Consider the following 24,894-nt stretch of genomic DNA (forward strand, 5'->3'; position numbering starts at 1 on the left):
AACTAACAAAAAGTTCAAAAAAAACTTCCATTTTAATGAAAAGCCATTTTTAAAGGTATAATGAATAGTATCAGAGAAATGTATAAATGTGACTTTTCGTTAAAAGTAAACAATACTGGAAATGTTTTGTTAAAACTTCATAATTTTTTTTCCTAATGCTAGATATTAAAAATTTTCATCAAATTTACTATCCATTTTGATCTCGCATAAATTTTAGATCTAACGCAATGGGAAAAATTAACTATTTATAAAAGTTCAAAAAGATAATCACATAAAATTAAAGTTCAAAAAAAAAAAAAATGGTAGTTCTATACAAATTCGGAACAAACCCACAAATATCTCTTTCAACTTCAATGGGAGAATTTTTATTTAATATGCCTATTGGGCCACGTAAGCCGTCAGTAACAATAGAGTACTTACTGGTCAGTAGTTGTGTTTTACCTCTTTTAATGGAGAAGAAAAACCCGCGAGAACTAGAAGCGTCTGGGTTGAACGAGAAAGGGCTTGAGTTTGAGGGAGCAAGGTTTAAGCGGCCATTTCCACTTTTCTAGGGTTGCAGTTGCAACGAAAAGTACAGGAGTAGCAGAGGAAGAAGAAGATGGGGTTCGGAATGCAGCCCTACGGAATACAATCGATGCTGAAGGAGGGCCACAAGCATCTCTCCGGTTTGGACGAGGCGGTGCTGAAGAACATCGATGCCTGCAAGCAACTCTCCACCATCACCAGAACTTCTCTCGGTCCCAATGGTATGTCCTCTCTTACGCCACCCACTACAAATCACACTCCCTTTTGGTGGATCAGATGCATACTTTTGCAAGTGTGTGTGTGTGTGTGTGTGTGTGTGTGTGTGTGTATATATATTTTTAATTTTTTCGAATTATTTGTATACTTTTTCGATAATCAGGTATGAATAAGATGGTGATCAATCACTTGGACAAGCTATTTGTGACAAATGATGCCGCCACCATTGTCAACGAACTGGAGGTTCAGCATCCTGCTGCCAAAATTTTGGTTTTGGCAGCCAGGGCTCAGCAGGAAGAAATCGGCGACGGCGCTAATCTCACCATTTCTTTTGCCGGGGAGCTCCTTCAAAACGCGGAGGAGCTTATCAGGATGGGCCTGCACCCGAGCGAGATCATCAGTGGGTACAATAAAGCTATCAAAAAGGTTTGTCAATTCCGTTTTATGACTGAGTGTTTTTTTTTTCTCGTTGAACTGAGATCATTGGAATTCTTGTGTTCTGAGTTTTGTTTTATTTTTTGAACGTTTCAGACGATTGAAATCTTAGATGGACTGGTTGAGGAAGGTTCTGAGAACATGGATGTGCGCAACAAAGAACAAGTGGTTTGTAGAATGAAAGCTGCTGTTGCCAGCAAGCAATTTGGGCAAGAGGATATCTTATCCTCACTCGTTGCCGATGTAAGTATTACTTTTATCTCCTTATGTGTTAGTCCTTAATTTCTATGTCAGCTACTCAGCTTACTTTGAGCCAAGGAAAGAAGAATAGTGTATTACCGTTTGTTAGCAAGTTTTAATGGTAAATTTTTTATTGGACGATATAGGCGTGTATACAAGTGTGCCCGAAGAACCCAATAAACTTCAATGTGGATAATGTACGTGTTGCAAAGATTGTGGGAGGGGGTTTGCATAATTGTACAGTAGTTCGAGGTATGGTGTTGAAAAGTGATGCTCTGGGGAGTATAAAGCGAATGGAGAAGGCCAAGGTTCGCAGTCTTTTATGTATATGTACTTTTGAACATTTTGCATAAAATGTACATGCTATACCCTTGAAATGATGTGTTTTGTTTCCACATGGTCTATTAAAAACTTTGACAGATTACTCTTTGCTAATTACTTTGAGTTGTCCTTTTAGCACCCTTTATGGAGTTTTCACTATTCTTTACCTTTGGACTTTGATATAAAGGCACAAATTATTGGTTTCTCTGGGAACTGTAGGGACATTATACTGAGAATCTCATATGAAATTTGAAGCAACTTGTGAATGATGGGTAGAGGTGTACTTTATTTGAACTTCCAGCATGGAATACTGGGTGTAGGGAAGGGGAAATTCAATGATTGTAACAGGAAAGTTAGCATGATTATCATTTATCATACTTTTTCGCCACCATTAAATGTCATTAAGCTGGTTGATATTTGCCAATGTCAGATGCCTAAATTGATTTGCTTTTTGTTTGTCATAGACAGTATAATGCAATGATATTTCAGAAAAAATTCACTGGAAATGGCAGGTTTGTTGAATGATTAAAATAAACCTTTGGTCTGTGTTGGTCTGATGATGTTTGATCAAAGAAATACCAGTTAGAATAGGGTAGGTGTTGGTCTGTTTTGGACTTACAATGTCCCCTATTTGTCACACTTCAAACCTTTGGAAGCAGGAAAATAGTGACCTGGTTAGCTGCAATTCACATAATAATGTATTATTTTACTTTTTTTAACTGTGACTGCTAGTTTAGTTTAGTGAACTCTAGAGACATTGGAGAACAGCTGATAACCCAGTAAAGTCCAATGCTTTACAATCTGTATATATTTGACCATTTTATTTGTTGTTTTTGTTATATGTAAAGGGTAACTGATATTTCAGACACATTTAATTTTATTTTTGCTTTTTGGATTGTACATATACTTAATATGAGTGTGCTTCGGTCTTTCGTTTATAGAGTGTTAAATTATTAAACCAAAAAGGCTTTGGAGCTAAATTTGTTAGTTATATGTTTGTGTTTCGTGAATTGTTGGTATGAATAATAGTAATTAAAGTTATATAGTTTTGGTGCCATTTATTTTTTAAACTTTCTTCTGTTGTAGTTCATAATTCTTTATGATCGGTCGTGCCTGTTCTTCGTTGTGTGATCCAGTTTTTATTAAAAAAATCCTTTAACTTTTTTATGTGCTCTAAATATATGCTTGCAAGGTTCAGGTATCTCAGCTTGTATATTCTATTTTACCTTTTCAGGTTGCTGTGTTTGCTGGTGGTGTTGATACCTCTGCAACTGAGACCAAAGGAACTGTCCTAATTCATACTGCTGACCAGGTAATTGACGAAGAGGAAGGTTTTCTGTGTGTTGAAGCTGATTAGTGAGAGAAGTCTTTTGTGTTGTATATAGAAGTCCTTTATTAGTGAGAGAAGTCGTTTGTGTTGATAAGTTGATATAAAGACACAAATTATTGGTTCCTGTGGGTGTTGCGAGGATCATATACTGTGCATCTCATATCCAATTCGTAGCGACTTGTATATCTACATGTCATTGATGATTTGGTACAGATTTCCCTGTGTCTAGAATTGTGTCATATATAATACATCTTAATAGTTCCTCTGACGGTGTCTCACATTGTGGGATTCCAACCCCTTTAGGCTTCTTTATCGTCCTTTCCATGTAATGAGATAATTTGTTATTCTAGGGTGTAATGTTGGGTTTTAGGACTGGGGATTTAGAATTTAGCTTTGTGTTTGGGGCCTTGAAGTGTGGGTTTTGAATATTTTGCTGCATTGTTTGGACATTTCCATTTGAACCGTGAGATCCTGTTTAAGAAGCAATCTCGTGTACGTGTATACTAATATATACATATAGTAGTTTGGGTTTTCATAATTAAACAGTGTTAGGTTGACATCTGTTCTTGAACTCTAATGACAAGACTAACCTCATGTACAAATACAATTAAGCCTCTTGACCCTACTGAAATCTAGTGTGTATGCAGACTATTGTAAACTCATTGTCCCCTACAGATCCATGCAACCACTTTTGATTACATTCCTTCTTTACTTTTAGTCTCAGGAAATTGAGACATGGTAAATATGTTTGAATCGGGTGATGCATGAGCCTGAATTATTTGGTATTTGCATGATTAGTTTAACAGATTTTGTTTTAAATCGTTCTGACCTTTTCTTTCTCTCTTTGGTATTAGCAATATATAATATGTCTGTTTCTCTAGTCTCCGTATATTAATATTTTGCCTATATGTTTCCATTATTTGCAAAGTTTAGTTTAACGTGGTTGATATGTCATTAACTAGCAACTGTTTTCTTGGTCATCATGTAGCTAGAAAATTATGCAAAAACAGAAGAAGCTAAAATTGAGGAGCTCATCAAAGCAGTTGCAGATTCCGGTGCTAAAGTAATTGTCAGCGGAGCAGCAGTTGGAGAGATGGCACTACATTTTTGTGAGCGGTACAAGTAAGTGTTAACTCCTTGTTATTTTTAACTTTTTCGGACCTTGTAGCATTCATGCTACGTAAACTGTTTTACTTAGAACTGCAGAATCAGATACACTTCAATATGTGTACTTTAAGATCTCTTTAGATATCCTTGCGCTCTTTTGTGTTTGACCTTCTAGTTCTTGGTTCCAGGCTCATGGTGTTGAAAATCAGTTCAAAGTTTGAGTTGAGACGCTTTTGCCGTACAACTGGTGCTGTTGCCATGGTAATTTTAGAAGAATTTGATATCTTATGAGAAAACCTTTTTTTGGTCATATATCTTATGAGTACCTTATCGAATGCTTCTTAATACACTTTGTATTTTTGCAACAGTTGAAGCTCAGCCAGCCTAACCCAGGTGATTTGGGATATGTTGACTCTGTCTCGGTCGAGGAAATTGCTGGTGTTAGGGTATGTTGAAAGTTGTTTCCATGAACATCAGTATTTTCATTGGGGTGGGTGTTGAGGCGAGGTTAAGACACGTTACTTTAATTGGAAGAAATATAAATAATTAAAAGAATTAATTACAAGTATAAACTTTATTTCAAGGGTGATGGCAATCCTAGAACAAATAACATTCACTTTGTCCATAAAATACAGTTCCAAACTAACATCAGTATATCAATTGTATATAACCGTGCAAACAACCAATTGAGAAGGTTCAAACTCTCTCAGAAGAAAGCTGCTCAAGTATTCAAAGATAAACAAAAAGCATAGGAAAAGATACAGGTAGTTTGTGGCATTCTTGCTGCCACTGCAGCATCGTTTGTACCTTGTGCCGTCTCATTGTCATGGCAGAAGCATGTCTTGCTAAACCGTACAGCAGAGCCTGTTCTTCGGCCTTGCTCTGATTCACACCTCAGAAATGACTGTGATAACAACACTGGGCATAGAATTTGGTTTATAATATATATTTTTTTTCCTGGCCTCGTTTGTTTTTCCTTGTTTCTTTTTGACCCATTGATTTATCACATAGGTCACTGTTGTGAAGAATGAAGAAGGGGGTAACTCTGTATCCACTGTGCTTCTACGAGGGAGTACTGACAGTATATTGGATGACCTCGAAAGAGCAGTTGATGATGGAGTGAACACGTACAAGGTAATTTACGAGAAACATTCAGATTCACATTTTCTTGTTGGGATGGTTTTGTTTTACCTCTGCATCATTACTAGTGTATGGTTCTCAGGAACTTTTAAGAAAATTGTTTAATCAGGTGTCCAAGCCATTGGAATCTTTCTATCATGATGCATTTCATTTTTAGGCAATGTGCAAGGATAGCCGTATTGTTCCTGGAGCTGCAGCTACTGAAATTGAGTTAGCTAGGAGAGTAAAGGAATTCTCTTTTACAGAAACAGGGTAAATAGTATCTGCCTTTTGTATTTTATTTATTTTTCAGTGATATTTTATATGTAACATGCCTGTTGTTGGCCTCGATTGGGCATGAGTGAAATCATGTACTAAAACAATGGTTTTGCAGATTGGATCAGTATGCTATAGCAAAATTTGCTGAAAGATTCGAGATGGTACCTAAAACACTGGCTGAAAATGCTGGGCTTAATGCAATGGAGATCATATCTTCTCTATATGCTGAACATGCATCAGGAAATACCAAAGTTGGCCTTGACTTGGAGGGAGGCTGTTGCAAGGATGTGTCAACTCTTAATGTTTGGGACCTCCACATAACCAAGTAAGCTGTTAGATGTCTTGTAACAATCCATACTTTTGTGTGAGAGTTCTCAATACGTTGTATGATGTTACAGCTGTGATGTTTGACGCAATATTGTTATGAAGATTAAGTTTTGTACATTAAATTTTGGTCTGAATTTGTTTGCAAAAGAAGTTAAGTTTTGTGGTCTAACAACTACATCTTTATGCTGAAATCCTTTATTCGCCATATGACCTAGTCATTGAGTTATAATGAAACGACAATGCCACATTTTTCATTTATTTGTTTTAAAGATACTTGTGGATGGTTCACATTAGTCAATATGAGCTACATCTGCGTGAAAGGATTTGTAGTATTTTGGGACCAATGAGGTTTCATTTGGATAATTGAGTAGTAACTTGAAAAGATCTTGAATTCATACATATTGGATATTTTAGTAATTGTAGACGGTTCTTTTTCCTTAATTTATGGGAATCAATGTGTTTTGGTTGGTCAGGAAAGTCGTATCATGTCTTATAGGTAACAATCTTCTTTGTTGGGCTGTTTGTTTCAGGTTCTTTGCTCTCAAGTATGCTGCAGATGCTGCCTGCACTGTTCTACGAGTAGATCAGGTAATATATCTTATATTTGCCAATAACTTTCTTAGTTTTGGAGTACCCAAACTTGGTATGCACTTCTTTTATAAATCTCCGGTTGCATCTTTTGAGGCGAAAGTAGAAAAATGCTAATTAGTTGGAAATTGGTCGAGGCACTATGGATTAGTTGTCTATTTATCTTTTGTTTTATGTAATGTTTCTCTCATTTCGTCTTTGAGCTACGTTCTAACTTAGTACACACGCATATATTCATGTGTATCCACACAAAACAAAGTCCCATTCTAACCATAAAGAACCACAAATGTTAGTTTTTTATTTCCACAGAAGAAAAGAAGAAAGATTTGGGAGCAGCCTCTCCATAAATGGGGTAAGGTTAGCCGACATTCACCTCTCCCAGACCTTGCGTAAAGCGGGAGCCTTGTGCACTGGGTACGACGAGAAGAAAAGAAGAAAGATAGTTTTGTGAACTGTTTCACCTTTTTAGTAAATTTGGCGTCAGTGCAGAAGGCTCGATAGGAAATAGGAATTTCCATATGCTTGGCTGTCGGGCTTTCTGGTTACCTAAATACGTGAGAGAGAAGAAATTTTCGGCTTCCAAATGCATTTTCTAATATAGCATCTGTTAGTGTTGCCCATCTTATCACAGCTGAGTGCATAAGTAGGGGGTCGTTTTTCAAAGGTTTGGTTGATTGGCTCTTGATGATTACCTACCAATAGAAAATTAAACGACGAAAACAAGATCACAAAGTGCATAAAAGCTATCTTGATGTCTAGTCCAGTGTCGAAAGTCGTTTTTCTAATTTCACGGCTGAGATGTTTCTAATATTCGTTAAGAAGTGTTTATTGACAATGCCTTCGACTGTCTTGCAGATCATAATGGCAAAACCAGCAGGTGGCCCAAGTCGGAGAGATCAGCCTGCCGGGATGGACGAAGACTAATTTTCGTGCGACACACAATTGACGGACTATCTTCCTTGTACTATTGCTCCGTTAGTGATATTTTGTTTCATTAAGATATGAAAAGCACATTTTAGAAACAGTTTTGTTTAGAGGAAAAGAAACTTATCGCTGATCACGCTTTGTAAATGCCGCTTTTATGTTACAGTAGAAGCGTTGTTTTCGCGTTGTTTGCCCGTTGTTGGGGTGTACAGGTTTTGGATCGGAAAGACGATTTGGTGCTTGAGCCATGTTTAGTGAAAAGCTTGAATGAATTTTGTTTTCTGTTGTATTTAGCTCTTGAATCTTTTTCAAGCATTAGTGATGAATGCCACGAATATATAGTCTGAGATTATACAATCTTTGCTGTGGATGCTGAATGTTTGTTATTCGAGTTTGGGGATAGTGAGTCGACTTGAAGTCTTTCTTGGGAATTCTCAGTCGATAGAGAGGATAAGTGCTATACAATTAAAGTTGACTCGTTTGGAAGTGCTCTTAAAATGACTGAGAGTGCTTTAAGAGAATTTTTTTAGGCTCCAAAAGCAGTTGAAGTGCTTTAGAAAGCACTTCCAAGTGTGTGTATTTTTTGTTTTGTTTTTATTTTTATAAGGATTTATTGGCGTTTTTACCTAAGTTTAATTCTAAAAACATTTTCAACAAAAGTGTTTAGTTATTTTAAAAACACTTCCAAATAAACCCATAAGCTGTCAGGTTTGTCAACTGGATAAATGTTGTATTGCCAAAACTTGAAACTACTGAGTTCCTTTTTTGAATATAGGAGATATCGTACCATACATTGATGATATACTAATCCCCTTCTTATGCAGCCTCGGTACTACATGAGGGCACAATGTAAGCCAAAGCAGAGCCAATAACCCTAAGAAATACATTCATGGGAGTTTGAGCTCAAATTTGATGTTTCAAACCTCTACTCGCTTTCCACTAAACCAATCCTATGGTTATGCTTAAGGTTTGCAAAGAAACATTTATGTGGAACTTTGAACAGATAGGCTTAGCCAAGAGAAAAAGTGGTAGTGTCCAAAATATACATACAAACAAAACAGCTGAGCAAAAAGGATGAGCCTCCTAACAAACTAGTGACTAGAGTGTGTGGAAGCTGTCAAAAGCTTCTTCATTCTCTCTCTCTTACTCCCATGGCTTCTCTTCTTTCCTTCTCCGTTCCCACTTCAAAGATGATAAGAGCTTCTTCAACAGCTGCTTCTGCACCGGCAATTTCGGTTCCAGAGACCCTCAGTGACAAATTTGGCAGAAAAGGCATCAAGTTTTCGGAGTCGGACAGCATCCCAATGGTTGAGCTCACGGTCAGAAATGGAAGTTCATTAAAGCTTCAAATACCCAATGCCCATGTGACTTCATACAAGCCAAAGGTGTACTGGAATGACGACGGCTTTCAGGAGGTTCTGTACACCATTCCAGGCAATGAGACGGATTCTATCAAAGCCAAGGGGGGAATTGGTTTGGTTTTGAATGATGCATCGGAAGCAGGCTCTAAAGGCTCAATTCTTTCCGCTTCCGAATGGACTGTTAAAGATGTTGATTCCGATGCCATCGATGCTCTCCAGGTAATTTTTCGATTGCCATTACAAACAAAAACTCCAGGACACACCGGCACATAGTAAAATTTTCGGATCAATGTATTGTTTCCTTATTTTCCCATTGGGTTTGGAACTTAATTTGTTGCAGGTTGAGCTAAGCAGCACTAGTGGAACACTTGATATAACATATGTTGTGACACTCTATCCAGTAAGCATGGCAACGGCTGTGATTGTGAAAAACAAAGGCCGGAAGCCGGTGACTATGACGAATGCAATACTCAGCCACTTCAAATTTAAACGACGAGGCGGAGCAGCAATCCAAGGTCTCAAGGGATGTGGCTACACTGCGCACCCTCCACCGTCTTCTCCTTTCGAAATTATGTCTCCCGGTGAAGCAATGAAAGCTGACACTCCAGGGTGGTTCTCTTTCGGTTCTGAGCCTCAAGAAAAACCAGGTTCCTGGAGCCGCCAGGATGTGCCGTACACCATTTTGAAAAACAAGCTCAGCAGAGTCTATGCTGCGCCTCCTCAAGAGAGACTGAAGCCCGTTTATAACACCCCACCTTCAAAATATGAAACACTGGATAAGGTAACACATTCATTATCTAGTATTTTTACATTTAAGTCCTGAAAAACATAAACATAGCCGATGCGCGTCTAGTTTAGTGACATTTCATCTTCACTTTGTTGGAGCACGTATTAAGGATGAGAGTTTCATGTGTTTTTAATGGAAAAAAACACATTTAGTCTAATGGCTGTTATATACCTCCATTTTGTGTTCTGAGCTCAAATCTCATGACCGAGAGTTTGATGTGTTGTTCAATCTAAACAATAAAAAATCGACAAAAACATAAAGGATGGAAACTTGGCTCGGCCGGACGTAAAGCCACTTGATATTGTTTGGCAGCTTTTGACCGGATTTCCAGACTGTGAATCAGGGCCGTGCCACTTACCTTAATCAAGGTTTCTGATTCACGGTCGGGTGGGAAAACTAGCAATCCTATAAAATGTTGTACATGTTCATATATGTATATAGACAAACTCATTTTGTTTTATTGGTTTGTGAATATTTCAGGGGCGTGATTTGTTCTACAGGGTGATACGCATGGGATTTGAGGATATATATTTGTCAAGTCCTGGTTCTTTCTATGAGAAATATGGCAGTAAGGAGTACTTTATATGCACTGGACCAGCTTCATTGCTCGTTCCTGTGGTTATTAACCCTGCTGAGGAATGGAGAGGAGCTCAAGTTATTGAGCACGATAATTTGTAGTAAATAAATCATAAAAAATCAAAAAAAATTTCTTCTTCTTTTAATTATATATATCTGAGTGAACTGATTGATTGTTTGTTTTAAATTTAGAAGTGCATTTAAAATCGCTCTCAGAGACTGAAAGTATAGATTTTTAGTTGTTGGCGCCTTAAAACCTCACAAACAATCTAAATTCCCTTCGCCTCAGCTCAAGATCATATATGAGCTACCACCATAGTTTGAGCCATCGGTTCCCCATGTACCATAGAAAGAAAGCTTATATTTGACGTTTTTGTTCAAGATGTCTAATAAAGTGGAGACTGAATACAACTAGACCAACCATTCATGTCAATTTTGGCGGTCTATGTGCATTGAAATTTGTTTTGCCAATACAATGGTATTCAACCAACTTAAGAAGAAGATGCATGAAAGGTGTCACATATGCATGACTATTTATTAATTACTTAATTCAATCAGAAACAAATTAAAACTAGAGATGGGGTTTCTTAGAACAAGCTTCATGTGAGGCTGCATCCATTTTCTCCATGCTGGTCCCAGCATTGCATATGTTGGCAATTGCCCTTGGGTATTTCCTTCCATATCTTGATAAACCTTCACAACGCCTCCCATAAGTTCCCAACTACATACAAAAATAAAATAAAATTCCAACATCGATCAACATCCAATTTATTAGTTTAATTAAAAGAACTAAATACATAATTAGCACAATAATTTTCTAAAGGGGAGCGATACTCTAAAGTCTAAACTACAATAATCTTCCGTGGTGGGATTTGAACTCAGGTGTCAGGCATCGGATTCATTGCCCTGGCTACTTGGCTTAGTCTGTAACGTTATGTTTGGAGTTAGCGGAAGAACTTACAAGCGTCTTAAAGCAGTCCCAATCATCTACCAACCGTTGCCCCGGAGGCCTGACATTCATCAACACCTTGGAGGCCATCTCATTCCCAAACAAAAGCTCGCCAATTTTCTTTACGCTGTAGTCCGCATGCTCCCTTTGAGCAATTTCATCGAGCAGCTGCTTCCGAGCTTCCAGCTTCTTCTGAGAACCAGTTGGAGCTCCATGGAACTGAAGATTAAAGGGACATGGTTCATAGATATAAGACAAACATCTCGAGCTCATAGAATTAAATTATCCAAGTGTACGACGAAATTTCTCATATGTTGTCAGACTGAAAATCTGAACAATGGATCAACGTTATAATGCAAATAAAGAACAATCGAGGCTAGAAACTGAGGATAAACTAAGAGTATAAAACCTTGTGCAGGAAGTAAACGAGGTCGGCGTCGAGTTGGCTAACAATCCTTGAGCTCGATGTGGAGTTGTCTTTGATGGAAGTGGAAGTATAGCTAGGGTTTGCTGCAGGAGCTCCACCCATGTAAGTAGAGAGGACATCCTGCCTATGACTCATATCTCCATACTCCATAACATGAGATGCATTTGTTCTTTTTCGAACCTGTAATTTCATCGACATGATTATCATACATTTACTTTATATGGCGAGAAAAATTATTATATTGCGAGACCATAGATCTTGTTTAGACAGTTAAATAAAATCATAATTTACAGTAAGAAAAGAGGAAGTTGCAGATTAATACTACATTATAATTTAAACAGATAATTAGATTTAAGACTAAAAAAAATTCACGATTTTAAATGGGACAGGGATCAATAAGCCCCTTAATTTGAAAAGACAAATTTCATGACTTTACCAGTTCATATTGCTTGGCCAAAGTTTCTGTCTGCAAATCTTCTGCATCGCTGCTCTCAATGTAAACACCAAAAGTCTAACGCAAGAGCAAAGTAATTAGTATTAGCCTTGGATTGGATTTAAACATGTTTAAATACTGATAAATCAAAGTATTTTGTTGCATTAAAATATGTTATATATATTGCATGCATGCATGCATACCAATCCTCCATCCAGGATATACTGTACAAGTCTCCCAAGCAGGTGTGATATTCTGGAGGAACATGAACTTGGCCAGGGCAGTAAGTTGCGTAACTACTCTCTTCTGCATTTGCTGCAGCCATAGCGTAAATATTTATGCTGTTTGGACTACATCCAGGTAAATTACCTGATCATATATATAATTTTTATAAATAAATTAATAAATGTCTTAATTTTGAAGTGGTAATTTAGATTTAGTGAGGCAGCGGAAAATTCTTATGAATTAGGATTTTTTTTTCATGTTATTATTATTAAGAAGAATGAGAGAGTTCGAACACATTTGTAAAAATCCAACATCCTATTCACCTACTATTTATTAAGTCAAAAGGAATTCTTACCATGCTTTTGTAACCTTTAGCACCATGTTTTTTCTCCAACACATGTACGAGATCTTTAGCGTAAGCAGGATCACCCACAGGTATCCCTGGAAACATTTTATGCATACAGAAGTTATGCAATAATTAATTGGACAAACTGAGATCAAATATAAATCCTTTTCTTTTTTAATTTAAATACTAATTTAGTACTAGTTAAAAAGTCAAAGAAACTTTTAGCAAAGAAACTTCTAGTTTTTACTTTGTGCTTGAGATCATATACGGAAAGTATAAAGGAGAAATAAGAGATGAAGGATGGTTGAGGAAGATAACGAAATAACGAAAAATGAATAAAAACAAAATCGATATTGAAAATAAATTGAAACAATTTAGGGGATACCCTTTTTAGCTTTCGATTTTTTATTGGGTTTATCCTTTATTGTACATTTCCTCTATCTCTCCTACCGCCATTCATCCATTAGAGCAAGTCCAGCGTATCAAGGCCCTCTAGGGCAACTTCCTATTAAATAGTCTTCAGTGAACAATAATTGTCTTTAATGAACAGTAATTATCTTTTACATCTCCACCCCTAAACTAAATAGCCATGACAATAAACAATAAAATATTAGTATTTTTTATTTTATAAAATAATAAAAAAATAATTTTATTTGTAATTTCGGATATGATTTTTAATCGGTCTCATTGTACCATGTGTCATTAAATAAGAAATTACAACCCAAAGTATTTGAGAAAATATAAAATTGTGGTGTAAGTTGGAAGATAATGATAACATATTTATAGAAAAATTAAACCTTTTTTTTTTGTTATTAATTTTTCACATTTTTTTTAAAATTTTTAAAATTAATTTATTACCTTTTTAATTAATTTCTTACATTTTTTTTATTAATTTTATAACGTGGCTGACGTCACCATGACGTTAGCCTTGCATCAACTCGCCTCAAGCTCTCGGGCTGTGGATTCCCGCTTCCCATTTCACTCGGACCTCTCCTGAGCCCAATCGCCCGTATGGGCTGGAGCAAGGGAGGGAGGCAATTGCAATTAAATGGTCCCCGGTCCAACGGGCCATCACCCCCGCTGGACTTGCTCTTAGCTCTTCTTTATTATTCTTTTGCACCATATATTTTTCTTATAAATACAAACAACAACAACAACAACAACCGAACTTTGTTTCACTAAGTGTGGTCAATTGTATGAATCCTAAAACGCTACCGCGCTCGGTATTGCGTCAAGCACAAAAAATAGACGCTAAAAATAAAAAATCAAATAGTTATTAGCATAATGGGAATAATCCAAGTAGACCAAGTGAAATGAAAAACCCCAACCATTCTTTCTGGAAAAGGTGCCAAGTGTTAGAATATAATGTTGTATGGATGAGATCTTGTCATTTGTAAGTAGATTAGGTGGTTTGTTAGATTAGTTAGTTTGTTAGGAAGTCTGTTAGAGTGACTAGTTCACTATAAATACATATTCTTGTAATTACTTCAACATTAAGTAAACAATTCAGAAATCTGTTTTACCTTTTTACTTCTCTCTCTGTTCTTTGCTACTCTTTCTCATAACTATGGTTTCTATTTCTTCATATTAACATGGCATCAAGAGCCAAAGAAGCTTAATCGCAAAATTTCTTCGATCATTTGTTCTTTGCTTCCGTTATTTACGATCTCTCTGGGACCTTTCCTATGTGATTTCCTTAAATTGGCATTTATTTGAGGCCTATAAGTTTCTTCCCGTACCTCCCTATATCCAAGTTCCGATTGTTGCTGCTACTGTTCCCGCGCTTCTCCTCTGGCAAATCTCTTTCTTCTCGACGCCCCTATTTTTTTTTTTAGGGATCTTGTTTCCGTTTTTGACTAACCAGAAGGTATTGGTTATGTCTTCTCTGTTTTTCTGGGCATCTCTGATTGCCCATTTCTGCATTCTACATTCAATAAAGTTTGGCACACCAAGTGTTTGATCTTTTGCCTCAGTTAAATTTTCTACAATTTCTCAACATGGTTGCTGCAAATCAGCTACAAATCTTGCAATCACCAATTACTGGCTTGATTTCTTCGGTCTCTACATCCGTTTCTGTCAAGATGGATGAGACCAACTACCTTTAATGGCACTTTCTGTTGTAGTTGATGCTTGAGGGCCTTGGCATTATGGGATTCGTTGATGGATCAAATTTATGTCCTCCTCAGTCTGCAGCAACCTCTGCACATTCTGTAATCACAAATGGGCCATCTACTAGCCATGAATTAGATGAGTTTAAAGCATGGAAATCACATGATTATGCTTTGATGTTGCTATTTATTGCAACTCTCTCTTCATCTGCTATTTCCTGTGTAATTGGTAGCAAGAGTTCTCGAGAGATGTGGGTTCGTCTTCAAAACCACTTTTTCTTACCAAGTACAAAAAGTAGTATAATTAAGTACAGAGTGATCTTTACAACATGAAGAAATGATCAGATTCAATTTCCCAATATCTTCGAAGGCTTAAAGAAGCAAGGGATGGACTTTTTGTTCTTAGTGTCACATTTGATGATGAAGACTTTGTGATCATTGCATTAAATGGACTACCTGCAAAATACAACACATTCAAGTGTGTAATCCGGGGGCGTGAGAGTGCCATTTCACTCAAGGACTTTCGTGCATAATTGCTTGATGAGGAAGCCCTTGTGGATTGTGCTTCTGTGACACCTCTTATGTCTGATATGGTAACTCAATATGGTGATTGTGAGACACAAGGTTCTTTCTTTTCTCTCACTAGCTCTCAGTTGCAAGCTAGTTTTAATGATGGTTATCATGCTTAATACAAGTTTAGTTCATGCTAGTCAAGCTATAACAATATTCTTGATGGTTATAATAGTATGTACAAAAACTTTCGATTCAAGAATCATGGTAAATGGAGGTTCCATTACGATAATGGTGCAACCTACAAGTCTTTTCCTCATTTTTCACCTGGAATTCTTGGCTCCCTTCCATCTCCATATCATAATTCTCTGCCACTTGAAATTACTACATGTCAAATTTGTTCACAAAAGGGCCATCTTGCTGCCCATTATTCTGCTCAAATTACCAACTAATCTATTACTCGAGATACAAACTTGCAAGATCAGCTTCGAGTTTTTGATTTAATGGATTTCGTCGAGCAGGACTATGTTATGGTAAATTCCACAATAAAAATTGAGGAACATGCAGCTAGTTTTGGTGCAAAAAGTTCACAAACTAGCGAATCAGCTAAATTACCAACATCTTGTGATTCAACTCCATTACTGGAAGTGCAAAGACTATCTATACTGCACCCTTCTACTAGGCTCCATCTGGTACATCAATTTGTAGAGGTTCTTGCAGACATGTCGCAAGAACAGTATAATGCATGATTCTTTCTCGAATTTTTGGTTCAACTTGTTGTTTTGGCCATATGGGAGAAATATATTCAAACTGCTGCACATGAGGATATTATGTGTCTTGCTTATGCAATGGTGGCGATATATTTGATATTCAATTGGGCTACCATATGGGCATTTGTGAAAAGGGAGGTGGCACCAGCAACCTCACTTGCCAACTGCAGGGAATACACCAAACTAATGTTCTTTGACAACCTGATGAAATACTACATTTGTGGTGATACTGCTTCAACCTCATGATTGGGCACCCCAATCTTAAGATTGAGGGGGGATGTTAGAGTATAATGTTGTATGGATGGGATCTTGCCATTTGTAATTAGATTAGGTGGTTTGTTAGATTAGTTAGTTTGTTAGAAAGTCTGTTAGAGTAACTAGTTCACTATAAATACATACTCTTGTAATTACTTCAACATTAAGTAAACAATTCAGAAATCTCTTTTACCTTTTTACTTCTCCCTCTGTTCTCTGCTGCTCTCTCTCATAACTATGGTTTCTATTTCTTCATATTAACACCAAGAACTAGAATTTCTTCTTCGTTCCCCAATAAGGTTTTGGTTCATAATTTGGGGCAAGTTCAACTTAGGTTTTTCAATCTTTATTGGGTCAAACATGCAGCTTAAGTTTTATTGCACAAGTCACACCTGTTTGTAGAACCTCGGCAAGAAAATAAGAAAAATAGACATAGTTGCTAACCAATTAATCCTGCAGCACCATGATCAGTATATTATATGAATACATGATCATTTGGACCACTATTCAGAACCTTTGCCACTACCTCCACTGAGGGCACTTTTGTTCCCAAGAATAACTGCATACAAATTCCCTGCCTTTACATCATCCTTTGTATAATCCTGCTTGGAAAAATGAACACAAAAAAAAAAAAAAAATCCAATTAAGTACATCTAAAATTTGCACGCTATTGTTGAGAAAGAGCTAATCTTGTCTAATTCTTATATATTTTCATTAAAAAAATGAAATACTGTTAAACTTATAATTATGCTGGTAATTAAATAGAATGAGAAATACCAAAGGGACTCTCTAAAAAATGACACTTTTCATAGACTCTCCACCACCTTATAATTTTGACACAATGCTTTATAATTTGGCATATAAATTAACGTTAAATTATAGAATAACATAGAGTCATGTTAGCGTTGCTCACTTAGAAATCAATTAGAACAAATAAACCTTTGGAACTCCTTTATAAACATCCTTGCCGTCTGGCTTGTTGACGATGACACCAGATTTGGGATTATCCTCGGCCAATGTAATATCATCATACATGAAAACAATGATATTTTCATCATTCATTCCACCTTTCTTCAGTATTTGGTGTGCATGGCATACATCAGCTTGCAATAACTAAGCCACAGTAATTATTTATGTTAGATTTTCTCTGTGCAGAATGTCTGGCCTTTGTTTAAGGTTAAAAACTGTGAACACGGAAAATTCCTGAAACGAAAGAGACAAGAACGACGCGCACAAATAAATATTTGTATTTGATGATTTTGGGTTACAATCTCTCTTCTATTTGATCCTCTGATTCGATCTCCGTAAGGTGTTGATTTGTGGATGTTTCGTTGATCCAAGGGCCGTCGAGGTTTGATCTTGGATGAACTGTTGGAAGTTTTTTTCAAGGGGCCGTTTAAGGCTTGATCTTGAATAACGGTGATGAACGGATCTTCAAGGGCTTTTGGGCTTGATCTTGAAGAACGGTTGGATGTGTGGATTTGTTGATGATGTTGATCCAAGGGCCGTCGGGGCTTGATCTTGGAAGAACGATGAACGAAGAACGAAGAACACTTTCTTCAATCTTCAAGATGAACGGATGATGAACAATGAACACTTTCTTCAAGGGCCGTCGGGGCTTGATCTTGAATTGGTAGAAGTTCTTCAAGGGCCTTTGGGGCTTGATCTTGAATTGGTAGATTGTTGATCCAAGGGCCGTCGGGGCTTGATCTTGGAAGAACGATGAACGAAGAACGAAGAACGCTTTCTTGATTCTTCGGGAACCTGGATGCTTGAGAGCTTCGGAGTTTCAGAGCTTCAGAGCTTCAAGAATTTTGCCTAATGATTTTGGTTCCCCCCTAAATGAATGAAATGGGCTTGTATTTATAGAATTTTCCAAGGCCTAATTTTGAATATAATATTCCAGATGAAATAAGTCGTTTCTGCCAGGTGTTGACACGTGTCATATTTGATGACTTTTCCAACTCATTTCAATTTTTGTTGAGTCACACGTCACGTGTAAAATTTATGTAATACATGAGCGTTGACACTTTAATTTATCGGTCAACATTTATTTACCGAAATTTCGATGTCTACAAATGCCCCCATGACTGATGAAGCGGTGGAATTTACAGTATCTTGGGTTGTCGGTACGATTCATCTCTTCCGGCCGTCTGCACTCAGGCAAATTGATCACCTTCTTGTCCAACAGGTCATCCAGCATGGCAACAAGGTGTGTATTTGTGGATGTGTGATTGATCCAAAGGGCCGTTGGGCTTGATCTAAGGATGAACGTTCTTCAAGGGCCGTGGACTTGATCTTGAAGGTGGATTTGAGCGGATCTTCAAAGGGGCTTTTGGGCTTGATCTTTGAAGAACAGTGATGAACGGATCTCCAAGGGCTTTTGGGCTTGATCTTGAAGAACGGTTGGATGTGTGGATTTGTCGACGTTGTTGATCCAAAGGGCCGTTGGGGCTTGATCTTGGATGAATGGATGATGAACGATGGTGCTTTCTTCAAGGGCCGTCGGGGCTTGATCTTGAATTGGTGGATGATTGTTGATCCAAAGGGCCGTTGGGGCTTGATCTTGGAAGAACGATGAACGAAGAACGAAGAAGGCTTTCTTGATTCTTCGGGAACCTAGATGCTTGAGAGCTTCGGGGTTTCAGAGCTTCAGAGCTTCAAGGTGTAATATGAATTCGTTTTTCAAATGAATGAAATGGGCTTGTATTTATAGAATTTTCCAAGGCCTAATTTTGAATATAATATCCCAGATGAAATAAGTCGTTTCTCCCAGGTGTTGACACGTGTCCTATTTGATGACTTTTCCAACTCATTTCAATTTTCGTTGAGTCACACGCTACGTGTAAAATTTATGTAATACATGAGCGTTGACACTTTGATTTATCGGTCAACATTTATTTACCGAAATTTCGATGTCTACAAATGCCCCCACTTCAAGGCGCGTCGTATACATGTGATTGTCACGTGTAGGAGATGCGTTTTGAAGTCCCTTACTGTAGATGTCGATCCAAGGGCCGTTGAGGCTTGATCTTGAATTGGGCTGGAGATTTCTTCAAGGGCCGTCGAGGCTTGATCTTGAATTGGGCTTGAGATTTCTTCAAGGGCCGTTGAGGCTTGTTCTTGAACTTTTGTTTGAAATTTCTTCAAGGGCCGTCGAGACTTGATCTTGAAGGTTGAAATTGGGCCACAAGGAGCTTCATGTGGTAGATGATCTTTGGCTTTGGTAGTGGATGAATCGGCACGTATTTTGTTGCGCTTGTTGACTTTCCACAGCTTTGATTTTGAACTGGGTTGGAGGATTTTCTGGATTCCTCCAATTGTTGATTTTCCACAGCTTATTCTTGAACTAGGTTTTGATTCAAGGGTGGTAGACACTTGATCTTGAATCAGACTTGTGATTTCTTCCAGGGCCGTCGAGGCTTGATTTTGAATTTGGCTGAAAGCTTCTTCAAGGGCCGTTGAGGCTTGATTCTTGAAGGTTGACTCGAACATATGGCAAGCAGGCACGAGGTGAAGGTGACGACTTGTTATTTTGTTCAATCTTTCTAATCCACACCTGAGCAGTTTGGTCAGCGGTATGATCTTCAAGATTGATGGGCTCTTCTTCCAATTGGTGACTTGGTCTTTAAGGATTTGATTCAAGGGTGGTGAATCGGCACGTGCAGCCTACAACGCCTAGTAAGTCGACCCAAGAATTTGAGGGTCAAAACGAATTCACCGTCAGAGTGATTGCAACTTTGATGATATGAGATACCCTTACTTTTGAAGAAGTAGCGGATGAATCAGCACGTGCTTGGTTGCACTTGTCTCTACATGCTTCAAGGTATCATCTTCATTTCCTTTATCTGTTCCTCAGGCAGAGGTGGCATCTTCTCGAGTTCTTCGTCTCAGACTTTTTCTGCTGAGTTGACTGTTCATGTTGCATTCTTCTCTGCTTGTTTCTTCAGGCAGATATGGCAGCTTCTCGAGTTCCTCAGTTCGGACTCCTTTTGCTGAGTTGACTGTGCAGACTGCATTCTTCTCTGCTTGTTCCTTCCGCACGTTGTCTCCACATGCTTCAAGGTATCTTTTTCACTTGCCTTATCTGTTCTCCGGGCAGATGTGGCAACTTCTTTGAAAGTACAGCAGCAATGGGAGGGGGGGTACTTGAGAGCAGTGCCAGGTAGGCAATCATGGAAGGGTTTCAAGCAGTTGGTTCCTTACCCGAGTTTGAGTGGAGGTTCCGGCATATTGTTTTCTTTATCCTTGTCTTTGTAAGTAAGAACAAGGACAAAGGAAAGGACAGGGAGAACGCATGATATGAGATACTCTTGCTTTCTACCCTAGTGATATGAGATACTTTTGCTTTGGTGTCATTTGTTTGCCGAGGTACCCCAAGGAATAAGGAACACTGAATGACTCGAAAGGCTTCGTTGAGAAAGCATATTTGGAGATGAAGAAAGACTCTGTATGTTTGCCTTGCTATGGAAGGTGAAGGTGGACAGTTATAGGATGTCCCTTAATACCTGTAGAGGTACTATTCTTTCACTTGTGTCGGCAACTAACGCGTGATTGAACAGTAAACTTTCACGTGCTTTCTCCTTCACTGAAAATCTTCGGCAAATTGCCCGCGATTTGCGCAAAGTTGAGTGCGCATATGACAGGTGATGACGCGGCTGAAAATGACTGGCGCCTCTTCGATATCTGGGATTGGCGCTTCGACAAATTACCCGTGATTTCCGCAAAGCTGAGTTTGCGTGTGATGGGTGCGACGCGTCTGGAAAAGCAAGATGCTTCTCCGATTTCTGAGCTTGCCTCTTCGATTTTTGAATGGCCTCTTTGAATTCTGAGCGCGCCTCTTCGAGCTCTGAAATCCCGTCGAGCGCTGATTTTTATAGAGGCATGCAGTTCGTTTCAAAGCACACTTGAATTTTCACTTGTGAAAACTCCCTTCTTGCACTTCTAAGATCTTGATTTGTCCGATCTCTTATTTCTTCAACACTTTGAAAATGTCTGGACCCTCCGACCGTCGTTTTGACTTGAATCTTGGTGAAGAGGCAGTCCCGCCTTCTCCAGACAACATATGGCGCCCATCCTTCATATCCCCTACTGGTCCTCTTACCGTTGGGGATTCGGTGGTGAAGAATGATATGACCGCTGCGGTGGTGGCCCGGAACCTTGTCACTCCCAGAGATAACAGATTACTTTCCAAACGGTCTGATGAGTTGGCTGTTAAGGATTCTCTGGCGCTTAGTGTGCAGTGTGCAGGTTCTGTGTCTAATATAGCCCAACGCCTATTTGCTCGAACCCGTCAAGTTGAATCCTTGGCGGCTGAAGTGATGAGTCTTAAACAGGAGATTAGAGGGCTCAAGCAGGAGAATAAACAGTTGCATAAGCTCGCACATAGCTATGCGACAAACATGAAGAGGAAGATTGACCAGATGCAGGAATCTGATGGTCAGATTTTACTTGATCATCAGCGGTTTGTGGGTTTGTTCCAGCAGCATTTGCCTTCGTCTTCTGGGACTCTGCCGACCGCTGAGGCTTCAAACAGTCAACCTCCGACGCCTCCTCTTCCTGGAGCTCCGCCGAGTTGTGAGGCGCCACCTGATCGTTCTTGAAGATCCCCTCTTGTAAATTTGATTTGATTTGATATTTTTTTTTTTTTTTTTTTTTTTTTTTGCATAATGCAAATTTGTGTAAAATTTCCAGAAAAAAAATAAATAAAATGGACTTTATTTCTCTCGATGCATTTTTTTTTGTTGCTATATACATACATATATTATGTACATACACACCATATTATCATAACTTCATTTTCTTTTCTTTTCTCCTTCTTTTTTTTTTTTTTTTTTAAAAATAAATATATATATATATTTTTTCTTTCTTTTTCTGCACATGGTGCCAGACGCACCATGAAACCCTTTTTTTTTATTTTTTGTATTATTTTCTGTTTCTTTAGTTGGTGCCCATGCACCATTCCCTTTTTTCACGTGGTGCCAGATGCACCACCACCTTTTTTTCTTTTTTTTTTTTTGTGTATAAATTTGGGTGATGGGTAGAGGAACTTGCAGGGAGCGGACGAAGACGGACGGAGAGTTGGAGTTTGAGGAAGCGCTTCTCGGCCGGCTAGTCGTTTGACAGCGGTCTTTGAAGTTGTTGGCAGCTGCGAGGCAAGAGACGGAAGAGGTGGAGGCTGATTTATCGTCAATTAGCGTCTTCAGCAGAGTCCCCGACTCGGTGTCCCAAATCTTACAGGACCCGTCGTGGCTGGCGGAGACGACAATCGAACCGTCGCGATTGAAGCTCACGGAGGTCAGAGGCTGGTGCTGGAGAAGGAGCAATGGACTTGACCGCTATGGAGAAGTGCCCTTGTTGAACTGCTGAACACATATTGCCTGATTCCACATTGCTGAAATTGATTGAACCATCCAAATGGAACAAAACACTGTGCCACTGCATCTCCACTGCACCATCCCCATTGCTTCTGCACCGCACACTGTTTTGCATCTTCACTGCGCTGTTTCCTTGCTGCACAGCCTTGTCGTCCTCACTGCACAAAGCTTTGCACAAAACTGCACTGCCCTATCTCGCTTGCTGCTGCACCACTGTACCTTTACTGCACCACCACTGCCTTCCCCGCACTGCTGCTGCATCACCACTGCAAGGGGAGAGACAGATTGACAGCGCTTCCGAAGCTTCTTCGCCACCGTCAACAGCGCCAATCTTCGCTCTCTTAGTTAAGCAAAAGCTTCAGGATCATTTGCGAGTCCAATGACCGAGTCATGAAGATGGAAAGCATGGATCCTGCAGCACCAACCCAAGTCACAGCCTCAAGCCGAGTCAGAGACACCAATCTAAGTTACAACCTTCAAGTCCAGTGACTGAACTTGAAGATGGAAAGCATGGATCCTGCAGCACCAACCCAAGTCGCAACCTCAGTCTTGCACTTCTTCCTTCTTTCGACTAGCTGTGGGAGACCAACCGAGAGAAGCAGCAGCAGTGATAACACCAGCTACAACAGCAGAATTCCGGTATTTGTCAGTCGATACCTTGGCAGTTGACGCTCCAGAGGAAGAGGCATTTGGTTTGGCATCAGAGACTGAGCCTCCTGAGCTTCCAGCTGATAGATCTGCTCGTTCAGAAAGCGGCAACTGTTAGTCGTTGATCCTGATCGTTGGGTGCGGTAACAGCACCACCGTTCTGGGGCGTCGTCGAAGTCTCCGGGTTCCGATTCGCCGAGTTCGACCCCACGCTCTTCCCAAGCTCCACCCCTGCATTCTCAACCACTGCCATAGCTCTTTCTCTCTCTCTCTTCCCTTTTTTCGAAAAAGGAGTTCCTTTTCGGATTGGATTTGGGATCCAACCTCTCTCTCTGTTGTGAAGATCGTCTTCACCTCCCATACGACATCGTCTTAGGAATGGCGAGGGCTCTTCAACTCAGATTCTGCTCTCCCTCTCTCTCACTCAATCACATCACCATCAATACTATAACCACAATCTATTGGAATCATAGAAGAAGCAGCAGCAGGAATAGTACCAATCTAGAACGCCCAGCAGGTGTTTGAATAAATGCTTGAGAGATGACAGAGAGAGCTACATCTACCTGGTGCAGAGGGCGATTAAGATGGCGGCGGGTGTCTCTACTGCGGCAGAGGGCCTGCCAGAAGTAGGGTTTGAAGCAATGGACCGGCTTTTATCACAGCCTGCAAAAGCTTTCCCTTTTCAGGCAACGGCTTCTCAGGCAGCAGCTCCACTGATGGGTGAGGCAATGATGGTCCTGGTGGCAGCTGCTGGGTTTGCTGAATTGGGTCAATAACTAGGGAAGAAACAATGCTTTCTTCACAATCTGAGAAGGAGAAGCCATTGTTGGAGTCGATTCCTCTTCTGGGTTCGTCTTCGATGCTTGAAATTCCAGAGAGAGGAGTTGTTTGCTGATTCTGCTGGGTTTGGTGCGGGGAAGGAGGACAGTGTCGGTCTTCTGAGCAACGAGGTGGGATTCTTGGGTCGTCAGCGTAGGCGAGTGGCTCCAGTCCGATAAGATCTGGTCGGGTCAGCTTCGGGTCGTGTCGTGCAAGGTCCACTGCGAGATCCGGCTGGAGGATCCGAACTCCAGCGAGCTGTTCGCCGCCTACTTCGTGCTCAAGATCGAGGATGGCACCGGGAAGCACGCCTTCATCGGATAGGATTCGCGGAGGCACGGCAGTCCAGTGTGACCACGCTGACCGTCGGCCGTGTGTCGATTAAGTCTCGTTTGAGCACGACGTACTGAACCAGGACGTCCGTAGTGTTGGACTTTGGGATATCCGAAGTGGCTTCTGAACAAATTTTGAACCAACAACTTTCTCCGATGAAGGTAGCAGTTGTATGATTAGCAACAGCCTTTGGTAACACGGTTTTACCGGTTCCAGGTGGACCATAGAGTAATACACCACGTGGGGGGATCTATTCCAATCTGGGCCAGGATCGACAATGGCGAAAGCTACAAAATGTTGCAGACGGTGGGTGCGGTGTCGATCGAGAGAAAAACGGGCTTGGGCTGGTGCGTTTTGTTGCCTGGGCCTAGACATATACACATATATATATTTCCTTTCCTTTTTTTTTTCTTTTTTTTTTTTTTGATCTTTTGAAGAAATTGTTTTTTTTTTTTTTTTTTTTTTTTTTTGCACAAACAAATTGTAATAGCATCAAAACTTTTAATAAAATTTCTTATTCTTTATTTTTTGATGTGACTGAACTCGAAATTGAATGCTC

The 24,894-nt window shown here is 39.4% G+C and overlaps 2 protein-coding genes and 1 pseudogene across 2 annotated transcripts; 2 read left to right on the forward strand and 1 right to left on the reverse strand.

The window, feature by feature from the left end:
- Window positions 1-433: 433 nt before the first annotated feature.
- LOC103426201 (T-complex protein 1 subunit theta-like) lies at window positions 434-7,700 on the forward strand. Its single transcript, XM_008364297.4, has 13 exons — window positions 434-746; window positions 905-1,167; window positions 1,273-1,419; window positions 1,563-1,724; window positions 2,972-3,049; window positions 4,056-4,189; window positions 4,363-4,435; window positions 4,543-4,620; window positions 5,186-5,308; window positions 5,472-5,566; window positions 5,688-5,897; window positions 6,430-6,487; window positions 7,343-7,700. The coding sequence occupies exons 1-13, from the start codon at window positions 599-601 to the stop codon at window positions 7,409-7,411; spliced, it is 1,638 nt and encodes a 545-aa protein (XP_008362519.2). The 5' UTR covers window positions 434-598; the 3' UTR covers window positions 7,412-7,700.
- Window positions 7,701-8,412: 712 nt separating this feature from the next.
- Window positions 8,413-10,343, forward strand: LOC103405853 (photosynthetic NDH subunit of subcomplex B 2, chloroplastic). Its single transcript, XM_008344867.4, has 3 exons — window positions 8,413-8,991; window positions 9,113-9,553; window positions 10,040-10,343. The coding sequence occupies exons 1-3, from the start codon at window positions 8,563-8,565 to the stop codon at window positions 10,235-10,237; spliced, it is 1,068 nt and encodes a 355-aa protein (XP_008343089.2). The 5' UTR covers window positions 8,413-8,562; the 3' UTR covers window positions 10,238-10,343.
- A 363-nt stretch (window positions 10,344-10,706) lies between these two features.
- LOC108172349 (vacuolar-processing enzyme-like) lies at window positions 10,707-24,710 on the reverse strand (annotated as a pseudogene).
- Window positions 24,711-24,894: the final 184 nt, after the last annotated feature.

This window comes from Malus domestica, chromosome 17 (assembly GCF_042453785.1).
Source record: "Malus domestica chromosome 17, GDT2T_hap1".
Classification (NCBI taxonomy): Eukaryota; Viridiplantae; Streptophyta; class Magnoliopsida; order Rosales; family Rosaceae; genus Malus; species Malus domestica.

Bases quoted from the DNA above. Each gene is read 5' to 3' on its own strand.
- LOC103426201 (XM_008364297.4), top strand. From the start codon at position 599: ATGGGGTTCGGAATGCAGCCCTACGGAATACAATCGATGCTGAAGGAG. The intron at 5,309-5,471 runs GTAATTTACGAG...TTTCATTTTTAG, and splicing joins ATGGAGTGAACACGTACAAG to GCAATGTGCAAGGATAGCCG. The intron at 5,567-5,687 runs GTAAATAGTATC...ATGGTTTTGCAG, and splicing joins TTCTCTTTTACAGAAACAGG to ATTGGATCAGTATGCTATAG.
- LOC103405853 (XM_008344867.4), top strand. From the start codon at position 8,563: ATGGCTTCTCTTCTTTCCTTCTCCGTTCCCACTTCAAAGATGATAAGA. The intron at 8,992-9,112 runs GTAATTTTTCGA...AATTTGTTGCAG, and splicing joins ATGCCATCGATGCTCTCCAG to GTTGAGCTAAGCAGCACTAG. The intron at 9,554-10,039 runs GTAACACATTCA...TGAATATTTCAG, and splicing joins AATATGAAACACTGGATAAG to GGGCGTGATTTGTTCTACAG.